The sequence below is a fragment of the Astatotilapia calliptera genome, chromosome 3, assembly GCF_964374335.1.
Source record: "Astatotilapia calliptera chromosome 3, fAstCal68.1, whole genome shotgun sequence".
NCBI classification, from domain to species: Eukaryota; Metazoa; Chordata; class Actinopteri; order Cichliformes; family Cichlidae; genus Astatotilapia; species Astatotilapia calliptera.
The window spans coordinates 72,676,402-72,698,176 of record NC_137424.1 but is presented as its reverse complement, the minus strand read 5'-3'; the positions used below and the strand labels follow the sequence as shown (position 1 = coordinate 72,698,176).

General features: G+C 39.3%; 1 protein-coding gene across 1 annotated transcript in view; it reads right to left on the bottom strand.

Moving 5' to 3' along the window:
* Positions 1 to 917: 917 nt before the first annotated feature.
* The window catches only part of LOC145423481 (uncharacterized), a 45,254-nt gene continuing 24,396 nt past the window's right edge, over positions 918 to 21,775 (bottom strand). Inside the window, exon 5 of the mRNA XM_080296045.1 lies at positions 918 to 3,861. Coding sequence (XP_080152171.1) covers positions 2,785 to 3,861 — 1,077 coding nt within the window. The 3' untranslated portion in view covers positions 918 to 2,784. The remainder of the gene's footprint in view (positions 3,862 to 21,775) is intronic.

The window sequence follows — 21,775 nt, the reverse complement described above, 5'->3', positions numbered from 1 at the left end:
GGAGAATAAAGACTCCTTAATGAAGATCTAAGAAACTTATTGTTGCATTTAACATCACAAAATCGAATACCATTTATATATAATTGCCTTAACTTGGGGGAGATGTCAGAATATATTATATCATTTACAATATGTTTTTAAGTGACAATGGAATGGATTTTATAACCCGATTAAATTTACTTTTAGAACATTGGATATTAAACTTTTGGCAAAAATCTTGATGTCCTAGAACATGTCCTTCCTCATCTACAAAATGGGCAATTGCCCAAACACCTTTTGATAACCAATCTTGAATAAAAATAGATTTTCTGTTCATCAGTATATATCTATTGTTCCAAATTGGGCAATTATGTGGAGTGAAATTATGTTTAAATAACATTTTCCAATAAAGAAGGACCTGTTTATGGAATTCAGAGTTTAGCAGGTAGCTTAGTAATTTCAAAGTCACACTTTAGGAGAAAGTCGATACCCCCCAGTGTGTTAAAGACCTTACTTGGTATAAAAAACCAAATGGAGTGTGGATTATTTAGGAAGGATTTTAACCATTTAAGTTTCAAAACACCATTCATTATATCAAAATCAATTGCGTTTCCACCGCCTTCAATGTATGGTTTAACCAAATCATCTTTAGATATATAATGGCACTTATTCCTCCAAATAAAATTAAAATTCAAGCTATTAATTGTTTTAAACACACTCTCTAAAAACGTCATGCCCACAGCACGTTTTTGAGAAAATTCAAATATTTTGGTCCTTGAAGATCATTTCAGAGTTTTTAATGAGCTGCAGGAACCCTGTTCTGTGTGAGTGGAGAACAGCCAAGTCGCCTCCTCTGATAAACCTCCACATGTACCACTGAAAACAGTTAAATTAGTTTGAATGGGAAACCAGAGCTCAAACTACTTGTTCTGAGACCATTTCTTCATTTTCACACCAAACTGTTTAATAAGACAAACTTTACACAGAGTACATCAAATATAACTAACACTCTAATATTGTCAGGATTTCATAATACAAACGTCAAATCAACAGGAAAACAGCTGCAGAACATGTGGATCAAAATTAATTCATTAAAAAACAACATGTGGACTTCAAGGATACAGTAAATACACTAAAGTGAAAGGAGGAGCCAAAATTTGAAGGAATTTGAATTAAGTAAAAGTAGTCACCTTATGATCTTTAAATTGGCCCTGATGTGTGCTGCTGTTTTTAACTTTCAACATTTCTTTGCTGCCACTGTGAATACGAATGTGGTCTTTGCCTAATTAAATAAAGGTTACACTGACTCACTGCATCATCTTCAGGTACAAACTGGTATTATATGAAAGTACAGCCCAAAACCAGTTTAGCTTGAGTTTCTTTTTTCTGGACATAAAGTCACAGCAGGTGTCGTTTCAAAGCTGGTGGACAGATTTAGTTCATTTTGGAAGTTTTAAGAGCAACTGCTGTGAAAACATTTGTAGTTTTGGGAGAAAATTATTTAAGAGAAGATTTTAAGAGCAACTGCTCTGAAAACATTTGTAGTTTTGGGAGAAAATGATTTAAGAGAAGATTTTACAACAGCAAAAGATTAAATATGAATGAAGGATTGAAATTTAACTTAGGTAACACATAAAATGAATACAACTACTAAACACTACTGTATCCTAAGGAAACAAAGACTAAAATGTAACAGGGATAACATTTTAGAGAATTAAAATCCCTAAAAGGAAAAATAATAAACTTGATATGCATATCTATACATGCAGCTTCCTAAATGTAACATTCAGGATTATTCACTGCAGGTCCAGAAATCAGAGCTACCTCATCAGATCCAAGTGTGGCATCAGCTGACACTCTTTACAGGAGATTCCACCTGAACTCTGTGGAGCCTGATCTCAAGGTTTTTAAGTCTGAGCCTGAAACCAGAAGAGGATCTTTCTCTCTCTTCAGATTCATTGTGATCCAGTGATTTCAGTCCTGCATGATCAGGCTGATGTTTGCACAGAGCAGATAATGAAGTGAATGTTTTTGCACATTGGTAACAGGGAAACAGTTTATTTACAGTGTGAGATCGTTTGTGTTCGGAGTATGAACTGAGATTCCTGAAGCTCTTGTCACACTGGTCACAGCTGAAGTTCACTTCCATGTGTGTACGTTCATGTTTGTTACGATGACCTGATTGTGAGAAGCTTTTGTCACAGTGTCTGCAATTGTATCGTGTCTCTCCTGTGTGGATTCCCTTATGCTTTTTCATTGAGCTCATGTTCAGTGGTGAAGGATGACCCACACTGGTCACAGATGTGCTTTTTGACCCCACTGTGGAAGAGTTCATGTATTTTTAATGTACTTGGTGTGTGGAAGCCTCTCCCACATTCTTTGCAGTAGTTCATTTTGTCTCCAGTGTGGCTACGTTGATGTGGTTTTAGGTCCCGTTGATGATTGGAAGTTTTTCCACAAAGATCACAGAGAAACTCTTTCCCACCACTACAGTGACGACAGGGTTGAGAAATGGATCAGTGTGCTTCGCTCCGCTTCTAAACAAAGACATTGTAAGTCAGGGAATTCCTTCAATGTTTTTATCCTGAACGTCGCCTGAAATAAAAAGCATCTCTGCCAACGTCCAATTACATTTTACTGTTTACATTATAACACTCAGCTTACTGACTGAAAATGAGTCTTCATTTTTCCAAACAGTTCATTCAGTATAACTCCATAAGTTTACTGATCAGACTTGTTCCAAACAATCAGGTTACAATTACAAGATAAACTAAATACATCCTCACAGTAACTGCACTTGTAGAGTTACTTTCTGGTGTGGATCTGTTGGTGTTTTTTAAGCTGATGTGGATATATAAAAGACTTTCCACACAAGTCACAGTTGTAAGCTTTAACTCCACCATGGATGACTTGGTGTGTTTTTAAGCCCCCAGCCTGGGTAAAAGACTTTCCACACAACTCACAGCTGTAAGGTTTAACTCCACTGTGGATGAGTTGGTGTGTTTTTAGACTTTGAGCCTGGGTAAAAGACTTTCCACACAAGTCACAGTTGTAGGCTTTAACTCCACTGTGGATGAGTTTGTGTGTTTTTAAGCCCCCAGCCTGGGTAAAAGACTTTCCACACAACTCACAGCTGTAAGGTTTAACTCCACTGTGGATGAGTTGGTGAGTTTTTAGGCTTTGAGCCAGGGTAAAAGACTTTCCACACAAGTCACAGTTGTAGGCTTTAACTCCACTGTGGATGACTTGGTGTGTTTTTAGGCTTTGAGGCAGGGTAAAAGACTTTCCACACAACTCACATGTGTAAGCTTTAACTCCACTGTGGATGATTTGGTGTGTTTTTAAGCTTCCAGCCTGGGTAAAAAACTTTCCACACAAGTCACAGCTGTAAGGTTTAAATCCACTGTGGATGAGTTGGTGAGTTTTTAAGTCTCCAGCCCGGGTAAAAGACTTTCCACACAACTCACAGCTGTAAGGTTTAACTCCACTGTGGATGAGTTGGTGTGTTTTTAAGTTTTCAGCCCAGTTAAAAGCCTTTCCACACAAGTCACAGCTGTACGCTTTAACTCCACTGTGGATGACTTTGTGTGTTTTTAGGCTTTGAGCCAGGGTAAAAGACTTTCCACACAAGTCACAGCTGTACGCTTTAACTCCACTGTGGATGAGTTGGTGTTTTTTTAAGTTTCCAGCCTGGGTAAAAGACTTTCCACACAAGTCACAGCTGTAAGGTTTAACTCCACTGTGGATGAGTTGGTGTGTTTTTAAGTCTCCAGCCCGGGTAAAATCCTTCCCACACTCATCACAGCTGTAGTTTTTCTCTCCCTTTCTTCTGTGAGGTTTGTCGGCCTCCTGAGAGCGCTGACTTCTTGCTCCATGTTGGTCCTGCAGTGAAAGACATACAAACAGAGGCATTGAGTGAAATGCAGTCGTGGAACAAACTGACACTCCCTCCAGTGGCGCTGTCACTTGATGTTCGCTCGCTCTGCGGGAGAGTATCACATCCTTTTCCTGCTCAAACACAGTGGTGTTTCTGAGTAGCTTATTTGCTTAGCAATTTAATTAACAACTTTTAAATACATTCTTTTTTCAGAGTATAATCTTCACGTGCTTCATCCGAAACACACTTTCTGTGTACTCACCACCTAATTTATAGCCAAAGTATTCACTCACTGTCTCTGTACTGTTTCGCTAGCTTAGCTTAGCTCGTAGCCGACTCACTAGCACCATGGCTACTTCACCTGTCCCTCCTGCACTTTCTTGCTCATTGTGTCAGATGTTTAGTTACTCCTCGGCCTCCTTTAGCAGTAATGATACCTTTAACAAATGTAGCATATTTGGAGGCCAGGATTACTGAATTGGAGACTCTGCTTCGCACCCTTCATTCACAATTTGATTCTTTTTACTGAATCGAGTGTTAATGAGTCACTCACCAAAGTGAATCGGGTGTTTTGAGTCATTTGATTCACTGAGTCAGTTGACCAGAGAGTGCAACAATTTTACATTTTCACTCAAACTTAATTTGTTTCCCTTTTCATGTAAATCCCACTGCTAAGATGAATGATTTAAAAAAACAAAAAAAACCCCAACTATTTTATAGAGAACAAAGAGCAAAAACATTTCTAAAATTAAGCAATTTCTTATCAAAATTGCTTAATAAACATTTATTTTGTTTATTTGTATTTTATTAGTATTTTCCTTAAGTGTGTCAAATATATATTTTCTCATCTAAATGTCCACTGCGCTGTGAGCCAGGGGGTGGTAATGCACCTTAACATTGGTTAAAAAGACAAGTCACAAAAATCGACCTGCGACGGTGTAATGGAACACTGATCAACTATAAACCTAATGAGGTAGTGTTTTGTACACCAGAGGTCTCAGACTGGAACTACAGCTGTGATGACCGATACTGGGTACACCTGAATGCAACCAATGACAAGGGAAAATCTTTCAACGTCAGGAGGGAACCAGGAATACAACATCCAATGTGTTTCACCTTCGCATACGGTAACAGAAAGCTGGGGATGAACCAAAACTGCTCCCAGACTTTACGGATGCCGCAGGACAGAAAGGGACCAACCAAGACGCAAGAGGAGCACTGATGACGTGCAACCTCATGATCCAATCTGGGGCAGTGATGTGCTAGCGGAGTTCAAGTTGTGGACCACCGGACAGAAAGTCCTGCACTCACTTTTCCCATGGATCGGGAATGGAAAAAACATGCTAAGGATCGAGACTCTTGACTACCGATTTGGACTTTTCCAGAACAGCTCAACATGGATAAACAAGGCTCATAATGAGGAAATTGACGCGATCAGAATAGTGGTCATGCAACACAGAGTCGCCCTGGACATGATTCTCGCTGAGAGAGGGGGCCTCTGTGTCTTATTCAACACCACTTGCTGCACCTACATTCCAGATAACGTGCATTCCTTGACCATGACCACCGCCCTGGAGAAGTTACGACAACTGAGTAATGCACAGCAACAAGACTATGTCATGAACACAGAGGACTTGTCTTGATAGGAGTTCTTCTTTTATTGCTTTGCATGTTCTCTACATGCATTCTACCCTGTATCAGATCAATGATTGGCAAAATGTTACAGGCCACAGTGATCACCTATGTTGGACTGCCACAAGAAGATGAACCGGACGAAGAAGATTTAGTATAGGAACACACACATTCACACATACTGAATGATGCTACAATTGAAAATGTTATAAGCAAGTGATTGTTAGCTGATAATAAAGTATGATTGAAGTGGTGAAATACGGTAACAACAGGGAGGGATGTTAGGGAGTTTTTATTGTTTTATTTGCTTATGCTTCAAAAGTTATGTTACACATATTTCACCAGACACAGTTTTCTGTTGAAACAGGAAGCTGACCCTGTGACACTGACAAGAGACCAGTACAGAAATACATATCCGCAGAAGTTGGATTGCATTATATTATTCTTAGAAACTGACTTGCAACACACATACTTTGTGACACACACACACACACACACACACACACACACATACGTGTTTTCGTGATATATCAGTACGTATGACAAAAATGTGACAAATGGGAACGTGCCTTTCCGAAGGTCCTAGAGGCATGGGAATCTCAAAAAATTTGACCCATGCTTCCAGGAACACACCCATCTGTTGAGATTTTGGCTAGGGCTAAATTTTGGTCAAACCTGAATTTAATGCTACTTGTGAGGACACTGTCAGGTTTATGTGACTTATGAGTACCATAAGGTCACACACAGATATTTCATGTTTAGGTGAATTGTGAAGCCCATGGAAACACATAATTTTCAAGTATACATGACTTATAAGGACCAGGTAACGGTAGGTTCTGCATTTTTAGCTTGGCTCCTTTTGAGATTACAATATAATAGACATGGATGCACAATAGTAATGCTCACCAGTTGGGTAACTTCTGACAGAAATATCAGACATTTATGTGTTAATAAAACAGTAAATCTGAGCTGTGTAAAGACTTTAAAAAAAAAAAAAGACATGGGTCAAATGTGGTCAGTCTACTTTTTAAGTCTTGATATTGTAATGCATTAATTCATTTTGTAGTGAATGTTCATGTGAATAAAAACGTGGAACATTATCTGCCTTTTTTATCATTTAATTGCAAAAAGCACCCAGCATAAACCACAGATTTATGAGTAAGAACAATGCAATACAGAAAACTGCAATACTGACATAACTGTGGAAGTAACAAAGTATCTCTCTTGCTTGTTTCTTTTTTTCTTGCATCTTTCTTTTAATGCTATGATCCTGTTGTGGCTGTAGTACCTTATGACAACCCAGTCTCTGTCTTTCAGAGCTGCCGGCTCTGCTTGGAGGCAGCAGTCACATTCCTTTTTACCTGGTACTTTGCAGCTTTTTATGAAGTGAAACGTGCCGCTCAGCAACCTTCACTTCATCATTTGTCCACTTGCTTCTCACCGTCCCAGCTGTCATAAATGGAAACAAAAGAAAATATCTTAATGTGAATGCAAGAAAAGATAGAAAATATTCTAGTTTATAATGTGAATACAAAATGTTCTTAAACCTTGCTTTCTACTGGAGCACTTTAAAGGAGCAATAAGCACAATTCATCATACTTAGGTTGAAGGAATTAAAAATGACTGTGTGAAGAACTAGAGGTGTAATTACATCTGGAGTACAGCATGAAGTCACAATCCCTCTCTCTGTGTTGATCTCCAGCCATAGACTTTGGTTTGGTTCACAGGCAGTGCAAAACAGCACACCTAGCAGTGAAAAGATATTGCTTATTGCTCCTTTAAGGATGCTTGGAATGAACCATTTGAAGTGCTGTGTTCTGCTGGGAATCAAATAAGATGAAATGATTTATGATAAAAGCTCTGAATAGTGTCATGTCTGAAAACAAACTTGTTCTTTGATCACAAGTATATTAACCTAAAACATTTTGTATTTGGGTGCCTTTACCCCTTCTTGGTGAAGTGTTGCTAATGTTTTTGTTGTTCAGGGTGATTGAGCCAGAGGTGCCCTTCATGTTGTCCAGGGCAGCTGAGTAAAGCGTGTGGCTTGGAACCCCCAGAATACTTGGTCCTTGAGCCTTTGAAAAGTAACAGTGAAATATGAGAATCAATGCATGCAATAGGTCTGTTTGCTTTTTTCTCTGCATTGTAGGCAAAGTCAGCGTTGGGCTCAAGCGATCGTGGCTCAAGAGTTGTAATCAGAAGGTTGCCGGTTCGAGCCCCAGCTCCGACAGTCTCGGTCGTTGTGTCCTTGGGAAAGACACTTCACCTGTTGCCTACTGGTGGTGGTCAGAGGGCCCGGTGGCGCCAGTGTCTGGCAGCCTCGCCTCTGTCAGTGCGCCCCAGGGTGGCTGTGGCTACAATGTAGCTGCCATCACCAGTGTGTGAATGTCTGTGTGAATGGGTGGATGACTGGATGTGTAAAGCGCTTTGGGGTCCTTAGGGACTAGTAAAGCGCTATATAAATATAGGATATTTACCATTTGATATGAATATTTTACATGTGAACATAATCTACTAATAATACTCATCACAGTGTGATTGTTTGAAATCAGATAGAGTGTTATTATCTTCATGACAAACATCCCTGCTGTTCAGTTTCAATGTAACACAAACTAGAGTTGTTGGTTCTACCAATTGAGAAAGGCTAAAAAAAAAAACAAATTCATGTCCTTCACAGCTTAAAACAATCTGAGGACAATGTAACACAGAAATATCAAATTTAGTAGGAATAAAGATCAAGCTGATGCTTTAAAGGGAAAGTTAGGACTAACAAATGATATGCCAATTTCTTTCTCCTAAGATGTTCACAAACAAGTAATGCTAATGTTGAATATGGGAAACTTTCAATCAAACTGATTATTTTAATATAATCAAAGGGCACTTAATTTATGCACTAGGCCCAACTGACACATATACTTGATGCCAAATACAAAAAAATAATGTGTAACCTGTTGGAAGAATGAAGTGGGTGTGTCACTCACCAATTGGTCTGAAGGAGGTTGAGACAGGACCTCGGCACCTGGTGTCTGCAACAAAAGACAACAATATAACGTCAGAAACATTCTCTAGTATAAATCCCGACTATTTAATTAACTACAGATCATATTTGTATCAGTGAATATTATTACAGAAGGATCTGACTTCCTTATACCAGATTCTATAGAAACTTAACACTGTACGGTTCTGCTACCCAACGATATGAGGACAGTGTAACACACACTAGAGTTGTTGGTCCTACCACATGAGGAAGGCAACTGAAACACACTCCTGTCCTTCACAGCTTAAAACAATATGAGGACAGTGTAACACACACTACAATCACTGGTCCTACCATATGAGGACTTCTACTTAAACACACTCCTGTCCTTCACAGCTTAAAACAATATGAGGACATGACGACTGAACACATGTAGAGTTCACATTCCTGACTTCTAACTTCTCCTGCTGTTGTCAATAAAAGCTCTAAACCCAACACTGATGTACAGCCATCTATTTCCCCAGAAATTAAATCATGTAAACTGATCAGCGGGAGCTTATTTTGACAAAAACATGTGTAAAACGACAAAAATATCAAATTTTGTCAGAATAAAGATCAAGCTGATGCTTTAAGGGAAAGTTTGGACTAACAAATGGTATAGACAATTACTTTATCCTAATGCTAATGTTGGTTTCGGTTAACTTCGACTAAAACTGATTGTTTTAGTACAATTAAAGTGCATTTCATTTATGCACTAGGCCCAACTGACACATATACTTGATGCCAAATACAAAAAAATAATGTGTAACCTGTTGGAAGAATGAAGTGGGTGTGTCACTCACCAATTGGTCTGAAGGAGGTTGAGACAGGACCTCGGCACCTGGTGTCTGCAACAAAAGACAACAATATAACGTCAGAAACATTCTCTAGTATAAATCCCGACTATTTAATTAACTACAGATCATATTTGTATCAGTGAATATTATTACAGAAGGATCTGACTTCCTTATACCAGATTCTATAGAAACTTAACACTGTACGGTTCTGCTACCCAACGATATGAGGACAGTGTAACACACACTAGAGTTGTTGGTCCTACCACATGAGGAAGGCAACTGAAACACACTCCTGTCCTTCACAGCTTAAAACAATATGAGGACAGTGTAACACACACACTACAATCACTGGTCCTACCATATGAGGACTTCTACTTAAACACACTCCTGTCCTTCACAGCTTAAAACAATATGAGGACATGACGACTGAACACGTGTAGAGTTCACATTCCTGACTTCTAACTTCTCCTGCTGTTGTCAATAAAAGCTCTAAACCCAACACTGATGTACAGCCATCTATTTCCCCAGAAATTAAATCATGTAAACTAATCAGCGGGAGCTTATTTTGACAAAAACATGTGTAAAACGACAAAAATATCAAATTTTGTCAGAATAAAGATCAAGCTGATGCTTTAAGGGAAAGTTTGGACTAACAAATGGTATAGACAATTACTTTATCCTAATGCTAATGTTGGTTTTGGTTAACTTCGACTAAAACTGATTGTTTTAGTACAATTAAAGTGCATTTCATTTATGCACTAGGCCCAACTGACACATATACTTGATGCCAAATACAAAAAAATAATGTGTAACCTGTTGGAAGAATGAAGTGGGTGTGTCACTCACCAATTGGTCTGAAGGAGGTTGAGGCAGGACCTCGGCACCTGGTGTCTGCAACAAAAGACAACAATATAACGTCAGAAACATTCTCTAGTATAAATCCCGACTATTTAATTAACTACAGATCATATTTGTATCAGTGAATATTATTACAGAAGGATCTGACTTCCTTATACCAGATTCTATAGAAACTTAACACTGTACGGTTCTGCTACCCAACGATATGAGGACAGTGTAACACACACTAGAGTTGTTGGTCCTACCACATGAGGAAGGCAACTGAAACACACTCCTGTCCTTCACAGCTTAAAACAATATGAGGACAGTGTAACACACACACTACAATCACTGGTCCTACCATATGAGGACTTCTACTTAAACACACTCCTGTCCTTCACAGCTTAAAACAATATGAGGACATGACGACTGAACACATGTAGAGTTCACATTCCTGACTTCTAACTTCTCCTGCTGTTGTCAATAAAAGCTCTAAACCCAACACTGATGTACAGCCATCTATTTCCCCAGAAATTAAATCATGTAAACTGATCAGCGGGAGCTTATTTTGACAAAAACATGTGTAAAACGACAAAAATATCAAATTTTGTCAGAATAAAGATCAAGCTGATGCTTTAAGGGAAAGTTTGGACTAACAAATGGTATAGACAATTACTTTATCCTAATGCTAATGTTGGTTTCGGTTAACTTCGACTAAAACTGATTGTTTTAGTACAATTAAAGTGCATTTCATTTATGCACTAGGCCCAACTGACACATATACTTGATGCCAAATACAAAAAAATAATGTGTAACCTGTTGGAAGAATGAAGTGGGTGTGTCACTCACCAATTGGTCTGAAGGAGGTTGAGACAGGACCTCGGCACCTGGTGTCTGCAACAAAAGACAACAATATAACGTCAGAAACATTCTCTAGTATAAATCCCGACTATTTAATTAACTACAGATCATATTTGTATCAGTGAATATTATTACAGAAGGATCTGACTTCCTTATACCAGATTCTATAGAAACTTAACACTGTACGGTTCTGCTACCCAACGATATGAGGACAGTGTAACACACACTAGAGTTGTTGGTCCTACCACATGAGGAAGGCAACTGAAACACACTCCTGTCCTTCACAGCTTAAAACAATATGAGGACAGTGTAACACACACACTACAATCACTGGTCCTACCATATGAGGACTTCTACTTAAACACACTCCTGTCCTTCACAGCTTAAAACAATATGAGGACATGACGACTGAACACGTGTAGAGTTCACATTCCTGACTTCTAACTTCTCCTGCTGTTGTCAATAAAAGCTCTAAACCCAACACTGATGTACAGCCATCTATTTCCCCAGAAATTAAATCATGTAAACTGATCAGCGGGAGCTTATTTTGACAAAAACATGTGTAAAACGACAAAAATATCAAATTTTGTCAGAATAAAGATCAAGCTGATGCTTTAAGGGAAAGTTTGGACTAACAAATGGTATAGACAATTACTTTATCCTAATGCTAATGTTGGTTTTGGTTAACTTCGACTAAAACTGATTGTTTTAGTACAATTAAAGTGCATTTCATTTATGCACTAGGCCCAACTGACACATATACTTGATGCCAAATACAAAAAAATAATGTGTAACCTGTTGGAAGAATGAAGTGGGTGTGTCACTCATCAATTGGTCTGAAGGAGGTTGAGACAGGACCTCGGCACCTGGTGTCTGCAACAAAAGACAACAATATAACGTCAGAAACATTCTCTAGTATAAATCCCGACTATTTAATTAACTACAGATCATATTTGTATCAGTGAATATTATTACAGAAGGATCTGACTTCCTTATACCAGATTCTATAGAAACTTAACACTGTACGGTTCTGCTACCCAACGATATGAGGACAGTGTAACACACACTAGAGTTGTTGGTCCTACCACATGAGGAAGGCAACTGAAACACACTCCTGTCCTTCACAGCTTAAAACAATATGAGGACAGTGTAACACACACACTACAATCACTGGTCCTACCATATGAGGACTTCTACTTAAACACACTCCTGTCCTTCACAGCTTAAAACAATATGAGGACATGACGACTGAACACGTGTAGAGTTCACATTCCTGACTTCTAACTTCTCCTGCTGTTGTCAATAAAAGCTCTAAACCCAACACTGATGTACAGCCATCTATTTCCCCAGAAATTAAATCATGTAAACTGATCAGCGGGAGCTTATTTTGACAAAAACATGTGTAAAACGACAAAAATATCAAATTTTGTCAGAATAAAGATCAAGCTGATGCTTTAAGGGAAAGTTTGGACTAACAAATGGTATAGACAATTACTTTATCCTAATGCTAATGTTGGTTTCGGTTAACTTCGACTAAAACTGATTGTTTTAGTACAATTAAAGTGCATTTCATTTATGCACTAGGCCCAACTGACACATATACTTGATGCCAAATACAAAAAAATAATGTGTAACCTGTTGGAAGAATGAAGTGGGTGTGTCACTCATCAATTGGTCTGAAGGAGGTTGAGGCAGGACCTCGGCACCTGGTGTCTGCAACAAAAGACAACAATATAACGTCAGAAACATTCTCTAGTATAAATCCCGACTATTTAATTAACTACAGATCATATTTGTATCAGTGAATATTATTACAGAAGGATCTGACTTCCTTATACCAGATTCTATAGAAACTTAACACTGTACGGTTCTGCTACCCAACGATATGAGGACAGTGTAACACACACTAGAGTTGTTGGTCCTACCACATGAGGAAGGCAACTGAAACACACTCCTGTCCTTCACAGCTTAAAACAATATGAGGACAGTGTAACACACACACTACAATCACTGGTCCTACCATATGAGGACTTCTACTTAAACACACTCCTGTCCTTCACAGCTTAAAACAATATGAGGACATGACGACTGAACACATGTAGAGTTCACATTCCTGACTTCTAACTTCTCCTGCTGTTGTCAATAAAAGCTCTAAACCCAACACTGATGTACAGCCATCTATTTCCCCAGAAATTAAATCATGTAAACTGATCAGCGGGAGCTTATTTTGACAAAAACATGTGTAAAACGACAAAAATATCAAATTTTGTCAGAATAAAGATCAAGCTGATGCTTTAAGGGAAAGTTTGGACTAACAAATGGTATAGACAATTACTTTATCCTAATGCTAATGTTGGTTTTGGTTAACTTCGACTAAAACTGATTGTTTTAGTACAATTAAAGTGCATTTCATTTATGCACTAGGCCCAACTGACACATATACTTGATGCCAAATACAAAAAAATAATGTGTAACCTGTTGGAAGAATGAAGTGGGTGTGTCACTCATCAATTGGTCTGAAGGAGGTTGAGACAGGACCTCGGCACCTGGTGTCTGCAACAAAAGACAACAATATAACGTCAGAAACATTCTCTAGTATAAATCCCGACTATTTAATTAACTACAGATCATATTTGTATCAGTGAATATTATTACAGAAGGATCTGACTTCCTTATACCAGATTCTATAGAAACTTAACACTGTACGGTTCTGCTACCCAACGATATGAGGACAGTGTAACACACACTAGAGTTGTTGGTCCTACCACATGAGGAAGGCAACTGAAACACACTCCTGTCCTTCACAGCTTAAAACAATATGAGGACAGTGTAACACACACACTACAATCACTGGTCCTACCATATGAGGACTTCTACTTAAACACACTCCTGTCCTTCACAGCTTAAAACAATATGAGGACATGACGACTGAACACATGTAGAGTTCACATTCCTGACCTCTAACTTCTCCTGCTGTTGTCAATAAAAGCTCTAAACCCAACACTGATGTACAGCCATCTATTTCCCCAGAAATTAAATCATGTAAACTGATCAGCGGGAGCTTATTTTGACAAAAACATGTGTAAAACGACAAAAATATCAAATTTTGTCAGAATAAAGATCAAGCTGATGCTTTAAGGGAAAGTTTGGACTAACAAATGGTATAGACAATTACTTTATCCTAATGCTAATGTTGGTTTCGGTTAACTTCGACTAAAACTGATTGTTTTAGTACAATTAAAGTGCATTTCATTTATGCACTAGGCCCAACTGACACATATACTTGATGCCAAATACAAAAAAATAATGTGTAACCTGTTGGAAGAATGAAGTGGGTGTGTCACTCATCAATTGGTCTGAAGGAGGTTGAGACAGGACCTCGGCACTTGGTGTCTGCAACAAAAGACAACAATATAACGTCAGAAACATTCTCTAGTATAAATCCCGACTATTTAACCCTCGTTTTACCCTAGCGAAAAAAGGGACCCGCTTGGGTAACTTTGGATTTTTGATTCTCAATATATCAGTCATTTTAAAGACTAGTTGCATGAAACTTGGCCAGGATGTGTGTTTTAGGATTATTTTTGAAATTCAATGATCCCCTCTATGGTGTGGTGTATAGTAAAGAAGATTCACATATGTACTACCTCCTTTTACCCTTGTATCCGTTTGGGCCCCATTGACTCCCATTATAATCACATATTTTCGATATACTGTAATCCTGACATGCGATAATGCCTTTCTCGTGAATACCTAATGGATCTAAGCCTCAGCCTTCAAAATAAAGGAAAAATAGGTTTTGGATCAAATGAGCACAATATTAGGTACAGCACCACCATAGACATTTTCAGTGCTTTTGAATGGAGGACATGGTTATCTTACTATGCAAAATACATGACAATAAAACAGCTGACCACCATAAAATAGTCTTGATGTAGTGGAACTGATATAAGAGAGTGGTGTGAATGTGATTGAGAATATATATATATATATACTGTGTGTGTCGGTCACAAACAAAACGGCCCGTGGAGCCGCCTCCTTGAAGTGAACAACGGGAGCCTGCTCCGTTTTTTTCTCCTTTCTCTGAACCTCTGTCAATGTTATTTTGCTTCACTTTGCACATGAGCCTTGTTTTTGCCCTCAGCAGAGAGGGGAGGGGTGCAAAAGCAGCCACGTGTTTGTTGAGCAGAGGGGGGAGGGGTGCAAAAGCAGCCACGTGTTTGCAGAGCAGAGGGGGAGGGGTGCAAAAACAGCCACGTGTTTGCTGAGCAGAGGGGGGGGGAGGGGCAGTCGTTACTCTCCCAGTGGCATCTCAACAGAGCCGGAGGGAGAGAGAGAGATCGTTTTGGATTCAAGTGCACACTTGAAGTCTGTGAGAATAGTTTGCAGCCTTGTCTTACTAGTAATTTCTGCACAGACGCCACTAAATGCACAGACTCGCGCACACACAACACGAAGCGCACGGTCAATTTAGGGGAGCTTGGAAGCTGTGCTCATCGTGCAAACAGCGCGTTATTATCGTAACGGCTGCAAAAGTTAGGATATGTCCTGTCTGCAACATCCATCTTCACCTGTTGGAAGAATGAAGTGGGTGTGTCACTCACCAATTGGTCTGAAGGAGGTTGAGACAGGACCTCGGCACCTGGTGTCTGCAACAAAAGACAACAATATAACGTCAGAAACATTCTCTAGTATAAATCCCGACTATTTAATTAACTACAGATCATATTTGTACCAGTGAATATTATTACAGAAGGATCTGACTTCCTTATACCAGATTCTATAGAAACTTAACACTGTACGGTTCTGCTACCCAACGATATGAGGACAGTGTAACACACACTAGAGTTGTTGGTCCTACCACATGAGGAAGGCAACTGAAACACACTCCTGTCCTTCACAGCTTAAAACAATATGAGGACAGTGTAACACACACACTACAATCACTGGTCCTACCATATGAGGACTTCTACTTAAACACACTCCTGTCCTTCACAGCTTAAAACAATATGAGGACATGACGACTGAACACATGTAGAGTTCACATTCCTGACTTCTAACTTCTCCTGCTGTTGTCAATAAAAGCTCTAAACCCAACACTGATGTACAGCCATCTATTTCCCCAGAAATTAAATCATGTAAACTGATCAGCGGGAGCTTATTTTGACAAAAACATGTGTAAAACGACAAAAATATCAAATTTTGTCAGAATAAAGATCAAGCTGATGCTTTAAGGGAAAGTTTGGACTAACAAATGGTATAGACAATTACTTTATCCTAATGCTAATGTTGGTTTTGGTTAACTTCGACTAAAACTGATTGTTTTAGTACAATTAAAGTGCATTTCATTTATGCACTAGGCCCAACTGACACATATACTTGATGCCAAATACAAAAAAATAATGTGTAACCTGTTGGAAGAATGAAGTGGGTGTGTCACTCACCAATTGGTCTGAAGGAGGTTGAGACAGGACCTCGGCACTTGGTGTCTGCAACAAAAGACAACAATATAACGTCAGAAACATTCTCTAGTATAAATCCCGACTATTTAACCCTCGTTTTACCCTAGCGAAAAAAGGGACCCGCTTGGGTAACTTTGGATTTTTGATTCTCAATATATCAGTCATTTTAAAGACTAGTTGCATGAAACTTGGCCAGGATGTGTGTTTTAGGATTATTTTTGAAATTCAATGATCCCCTCTATGGTGTGGTGTATAGTAAAGAAGATTCACATATGTACTACCTCCTTTTACCCTTGTATCCGTTTGGGCCCCATTGACTCCCATTATAATCACATATTTTCGATATACTGTAATCCTGACATGCGATAATGCCTTTCTCGTGAATACCTAATGGATCTAAGCCTCAGCCTTCAAAATAAAGGAAAAATAGGTTTTGGATCAAATGAGCACAATATTAGGTACAGCACCACCATAGACATTTTCAGTGCTTTTGAATGGAGGACATGGTTATCTTACTATGCAAAATACATGACAATAAAACAGCTGACCACCATAAAATAGTCTTGATGTAGTGGAACTGATATAAGAGAGTGGTGTGAATGTGATTGAGAATATATATATATATATACTGTGTGTGTCGGTCACAAACAAAACGGCCCGTGGAGCCGCCTCCTTGAAGTGAACAACGGGAGCCTGCTCCGTTTTTTTCTCCTTTCTCTGAACCTCTGTCAGTGTTATTTTGCTTCACTTTGCACATGAGCCTTGTTTTTGCCCTCAGCAGAGAGGGGAGGGGTGCAAAAGCAGCCACGTGTTTGTTGAGCAGAGGGGGGAGGGGTGCAAAAGCAGCCACGTGTTTGCAGAGCAGAGGGGGAGGGGTGCAAAAACAGCCACCTGTTTGCTGAGCAGAGGGGGGGGAGGGGCAGTCGTTACTCTCCCAGTGGCATCTCAACAGAGCCGGAGGGAGAGAGAGAGATCGTTTTGGATTCAAGTGCACACTTGAAGTCTGTGAGAATAGTTTGCAGCCTTGTCTTACTAGTAATTTCTGCACAGACGCCACTAAATGCACAGACTCGCGCACACACAACACGAAGCGCACGGTCAATTTAGGGGAGCTTGGAAGCTGTGCTCATCGTGCAAACAGCGCGTTATTATCGTAACGGCTGCAAAAGTTAGGATATGTCCTGTCTGCAACATCCATCTTCACCTGTTGGAAGAATGAAGTGGGTGTGTCACTCACCAATTGGTCTGAAGGAGGTTGAGACAGGACCTCGGCACCTGGTGTCTGCAACAAAAGACAACAATATAACGTCAGAAACATTCTCTAGTATAAATCCCGACTATTTAATTAACTACAGATCATATTTGTACCAGTGAATATTATTACAGAAGGATCTGACTTCCTTATACCAGATTCTATAGAAACTTAACACTGTACGGTTCTGCTACCCAACGATATGAGGACAGTGTAACACACACTAGAGTTGTTGGTCCTACCACATGAGGAAGGCAACTGAAACACACTCCTGTCCTTCACAGCTTAAAACAATATGAGGACAGTGTAACACACACACTACAATCACTGGTCCTACCATATGAGGACTTCTACTTAAACACACTCCTGTCCTTCACAGCTTAAAACAATATGAGGACATGACGACTGAACACATGTAGAGTTCACATTCCTGACTTCTAACTTCTCCTGCTGTTGTCAATAAAAGCTCTAAACCCAACACTGATGTACAGCCATCTATTTCCCCAGAAATTAAATCATGTAAACTGATCAGCGGGAGCTTATTTTGACAAAAACATGTGTAAAACGACAAAAATATCAAATTTTGTCAGAATAAAGATCAAGCTGATGCTTTAAGGGAAAGTTTGGACTAACAAATGGTATAGACAATTACTTTATCCTAATGCTAATGTTGGTTTTGGTTAACTTCGACTAAAACTGATTGTTTTAGTACAATTAAAGTGCATTTCATTTATGCACTAGGCCCAACTGACACATATACTTGATGCCAAATACAAAAAAATAATGTGTAACCTGTTGGAAGAATGAAGTGGGTGTGTCACTCATCAATTGGTCTGAAGGAGGTTGAGACAGGACCTCGGCACTTGGTGTCTGCAACAAAAGACAACAATATAACGTCAGAAACATTCTCTAGTATAAATCCCGACTATTTAACCCTCGTTTTACCCTAGCGAAAAAAGGGACCCGCTTGGGTAACTTTGGATTTTTGATTCTCAATATATCAGTCATTTTAAAGACTAGTTGCATGAAACTTGGCCAGGATGTGTGTTTTAGGATTATTTTTGAAATTCAATGATCCCCTCTATGGTGTGGTGTATAGTAAAGAAGATTCACATATGTACTACCTCCTTTTACCCTTGTATCCGTTTGGGCCCCATTGACTCCCATTATAATCACATATTTTCGATATACTGTAATCCTGACATGCGATAATGCCTTTCTCGTGAATACCTAATGGATCTAAGCCTCAGCCTTCAAAATAAAGGAAAAATAGGTTTTGGATCAAATGAGCACAATATTAGGTACAGCACCACCATAGACATTTTCAGTGCTTTTGAATGGAGGACATGGTTATCTTACTATGCAAAATACATGACAATAAAACAGCTGACCACCATAAAATAGTCTTGATGTAGTGGAACTGATATAAGAGAGTGGTGTGAATGTGATTGAGAATATATATATATATATACTGTGTGTGTCGGTCACAAACAAAACGGCCCGTGGAGCCGCCTCCTTGAAGTGAACAACGGGAGCCTGCTCCGTTTTTTTCTCCTTTCTCTGAACCTCTGTCAGTGTTATTTTGCTTCACTTTGCACATGAGCCTTGTTTTTGCCCTCAGCAGAGAGGGGAGGGGTGCAAAAGCAGCCACGTGTTTGTTGAGCAGAGGGGGGAGGGGTGCAAAAGCAGCCACGTGTTTGCAGAGCAGAGGGGGAGGGGTGCAAAAACAGCCACCTGTTTGCTGAGCAGAGGGGGGGGAGGGGCAGTCGTTACTCTCCCAGTGGCATCTCAACAGAGCCGGAGGGAGAGAGAGAGATCGTTTTGGATTCAAGTGCACACTTGAAGTCTGTGAGAATAGTTTGCAGCCTTGTCTTACTAGTAATTTCTGCACAGACGCCACTAAATGCACAGACTCGCGCACACACAACACGAAGCGCACGGTCAATTTAGGGGAGCTTGGAAGCTGTGCTCATCGTGCAAACAGCGCGTTATTATCGTAACGGCTGCAAAAGTTAGGATATGTCCTGTCTGCAACATCCATCTTCACCTGTTGGAAGAATGAAGTGGGTGTGTCACTCACCAATTGGTCTGAAGGAGGTTGAGACAGGACCTCGGCACCTGGTGTCTGCAACAAAAGACAACAATATAACGTCAGAAACATTCTCTAGTATAAATCCCGACTATTTAATTAACTACAGATCATATTTGTACCAGTGAATATTATTACAGAAGGATCTGACTTCCTTATACCAGATTCTATAGAAACTTAACACTGTACGGTTCTGCTACCCAACGATATGAGGACAGTGTAACACACACTAGAGTTGTTGGTCCTACCACATGAGGAAGGCAACTGAAACACACTCCTGTCCTTCACAGCTTAAAACAATATGAGGACAGTGTAACACACACACTACAATCACTGGTCCTACCATATGAGGACTTCTACTTAAACACACTCCTGTCCTTCACAGCTTAAAACAATATGAGGACATGACGACTGAACACATGTAGAGTTCACATTCCTGACTTCTAACTTCTCCTGCTGTTGTCAATAAAAGCTCTAAACCCAACACTGATGTACAGCCATCTATTTCCCCAGAAATTAAATCATGTAAACTAATCAGCGGGAGCTTATTTTGACAAAAACATGTGTAAAACGACAAAAATATCAAATTTTGTCAGAATAAAGATCAAGCTGATGCTTTAAGGGAAAGTTTGGACTAACAAATGATATAGACAATTACTTTATCCTAATGCTAATGTTGGTTTTGGTTAACTTCGACTAAAACTGATTGTTTTAGTACAATTAAAGTGCATTTCATTTATGCACTAGGCCCAACTGACACATATACTTGATGCCAAATACAAAAAAAGAATGTGTAACCTGTTGGAAGAATGAAGTGGGTGTGTCACTCATCAATTGGTCTGAAGGAGGTTGAGACAGGACCTCGGCACCTGGTGTCTGCAACAAAAGACAACAATATAACGTCAGAAACATTCTCTAGTATAAATCCCGACTATTTAATTAACTACAGATCATATTTGTATCAGTGAATATTATTACAGAAGGATCTGACTTCCTTATACCAGATTCTATAGAAACTTAACACTGTACGGTTCTGCTACCCAACGATATGAGGACAGTGTAACACACACTAGAGTTGTTGGTCCTACCACATGAGGAAGGCAACTGAAACACACTCCTGTCCTTCACAGCTTAAAACAATATGAGGACAGTGTAACACACACTACAATCACTGGTCCTACCATATGAGGACTTCTACTTTCCTGTTGGAGGTTGAGACACGACAGAGGGACAGCAGGGTAGTAGCTTGCACAAATGAGTCTATTGACACAACAGGGAAGTGAGATTAATGAACTGAACGCAACAGACTCTTTCAAAATAAAACAGGAAACATGGCATGAAAATACAAACGTGGTAATATACAGCCCTAACATAAACTCCTTAAAACGATATTAATAACGTTAAGCCAAACTCAACTAACCCGCCATTAAACATAAGAAACTCAAAAACCTTAGAATAACATCAGAAACGCTGGGCCAGAGAACCAGACCGTGAGCAAATAACTATAATATTATTGATTTGTGCTGAATAAGAAAACATTAATATTATCATTTAAATCCCCCCAAGCATATCTTGTGTTGAAAAAAAAAAAGTGTGTTGCAGTTAGCTACACTGAGCTTAGACTGACTGTCTCTGCAGTTGAAGATGCAGAGCACATGCAAGGCCGCAGGTCCCTTTAACTCCGGTGGGAATTTAAAAACAGTTAAATTTAACTTCTAATATCTATTGTTAAAGATAAATCTTAAGTAATTTTTTAGCATTTATCATCATTCACCACTTTCAATTTGTTCAAATCGGTTGTGTATTGTTTTAATTCCGTTTAACTAACCTTAATTAGCTTGTTAAACATACAACTTTACCTCGCGGAGCTTGCGTCGACGCATGGATATCAAAGGTAAATACATACCTCAAGATAAATCTCTCCTGAGTGCTGAAGGTCCCGGATGTGCCGTTCATGCAGAGCTCCGGCGAGT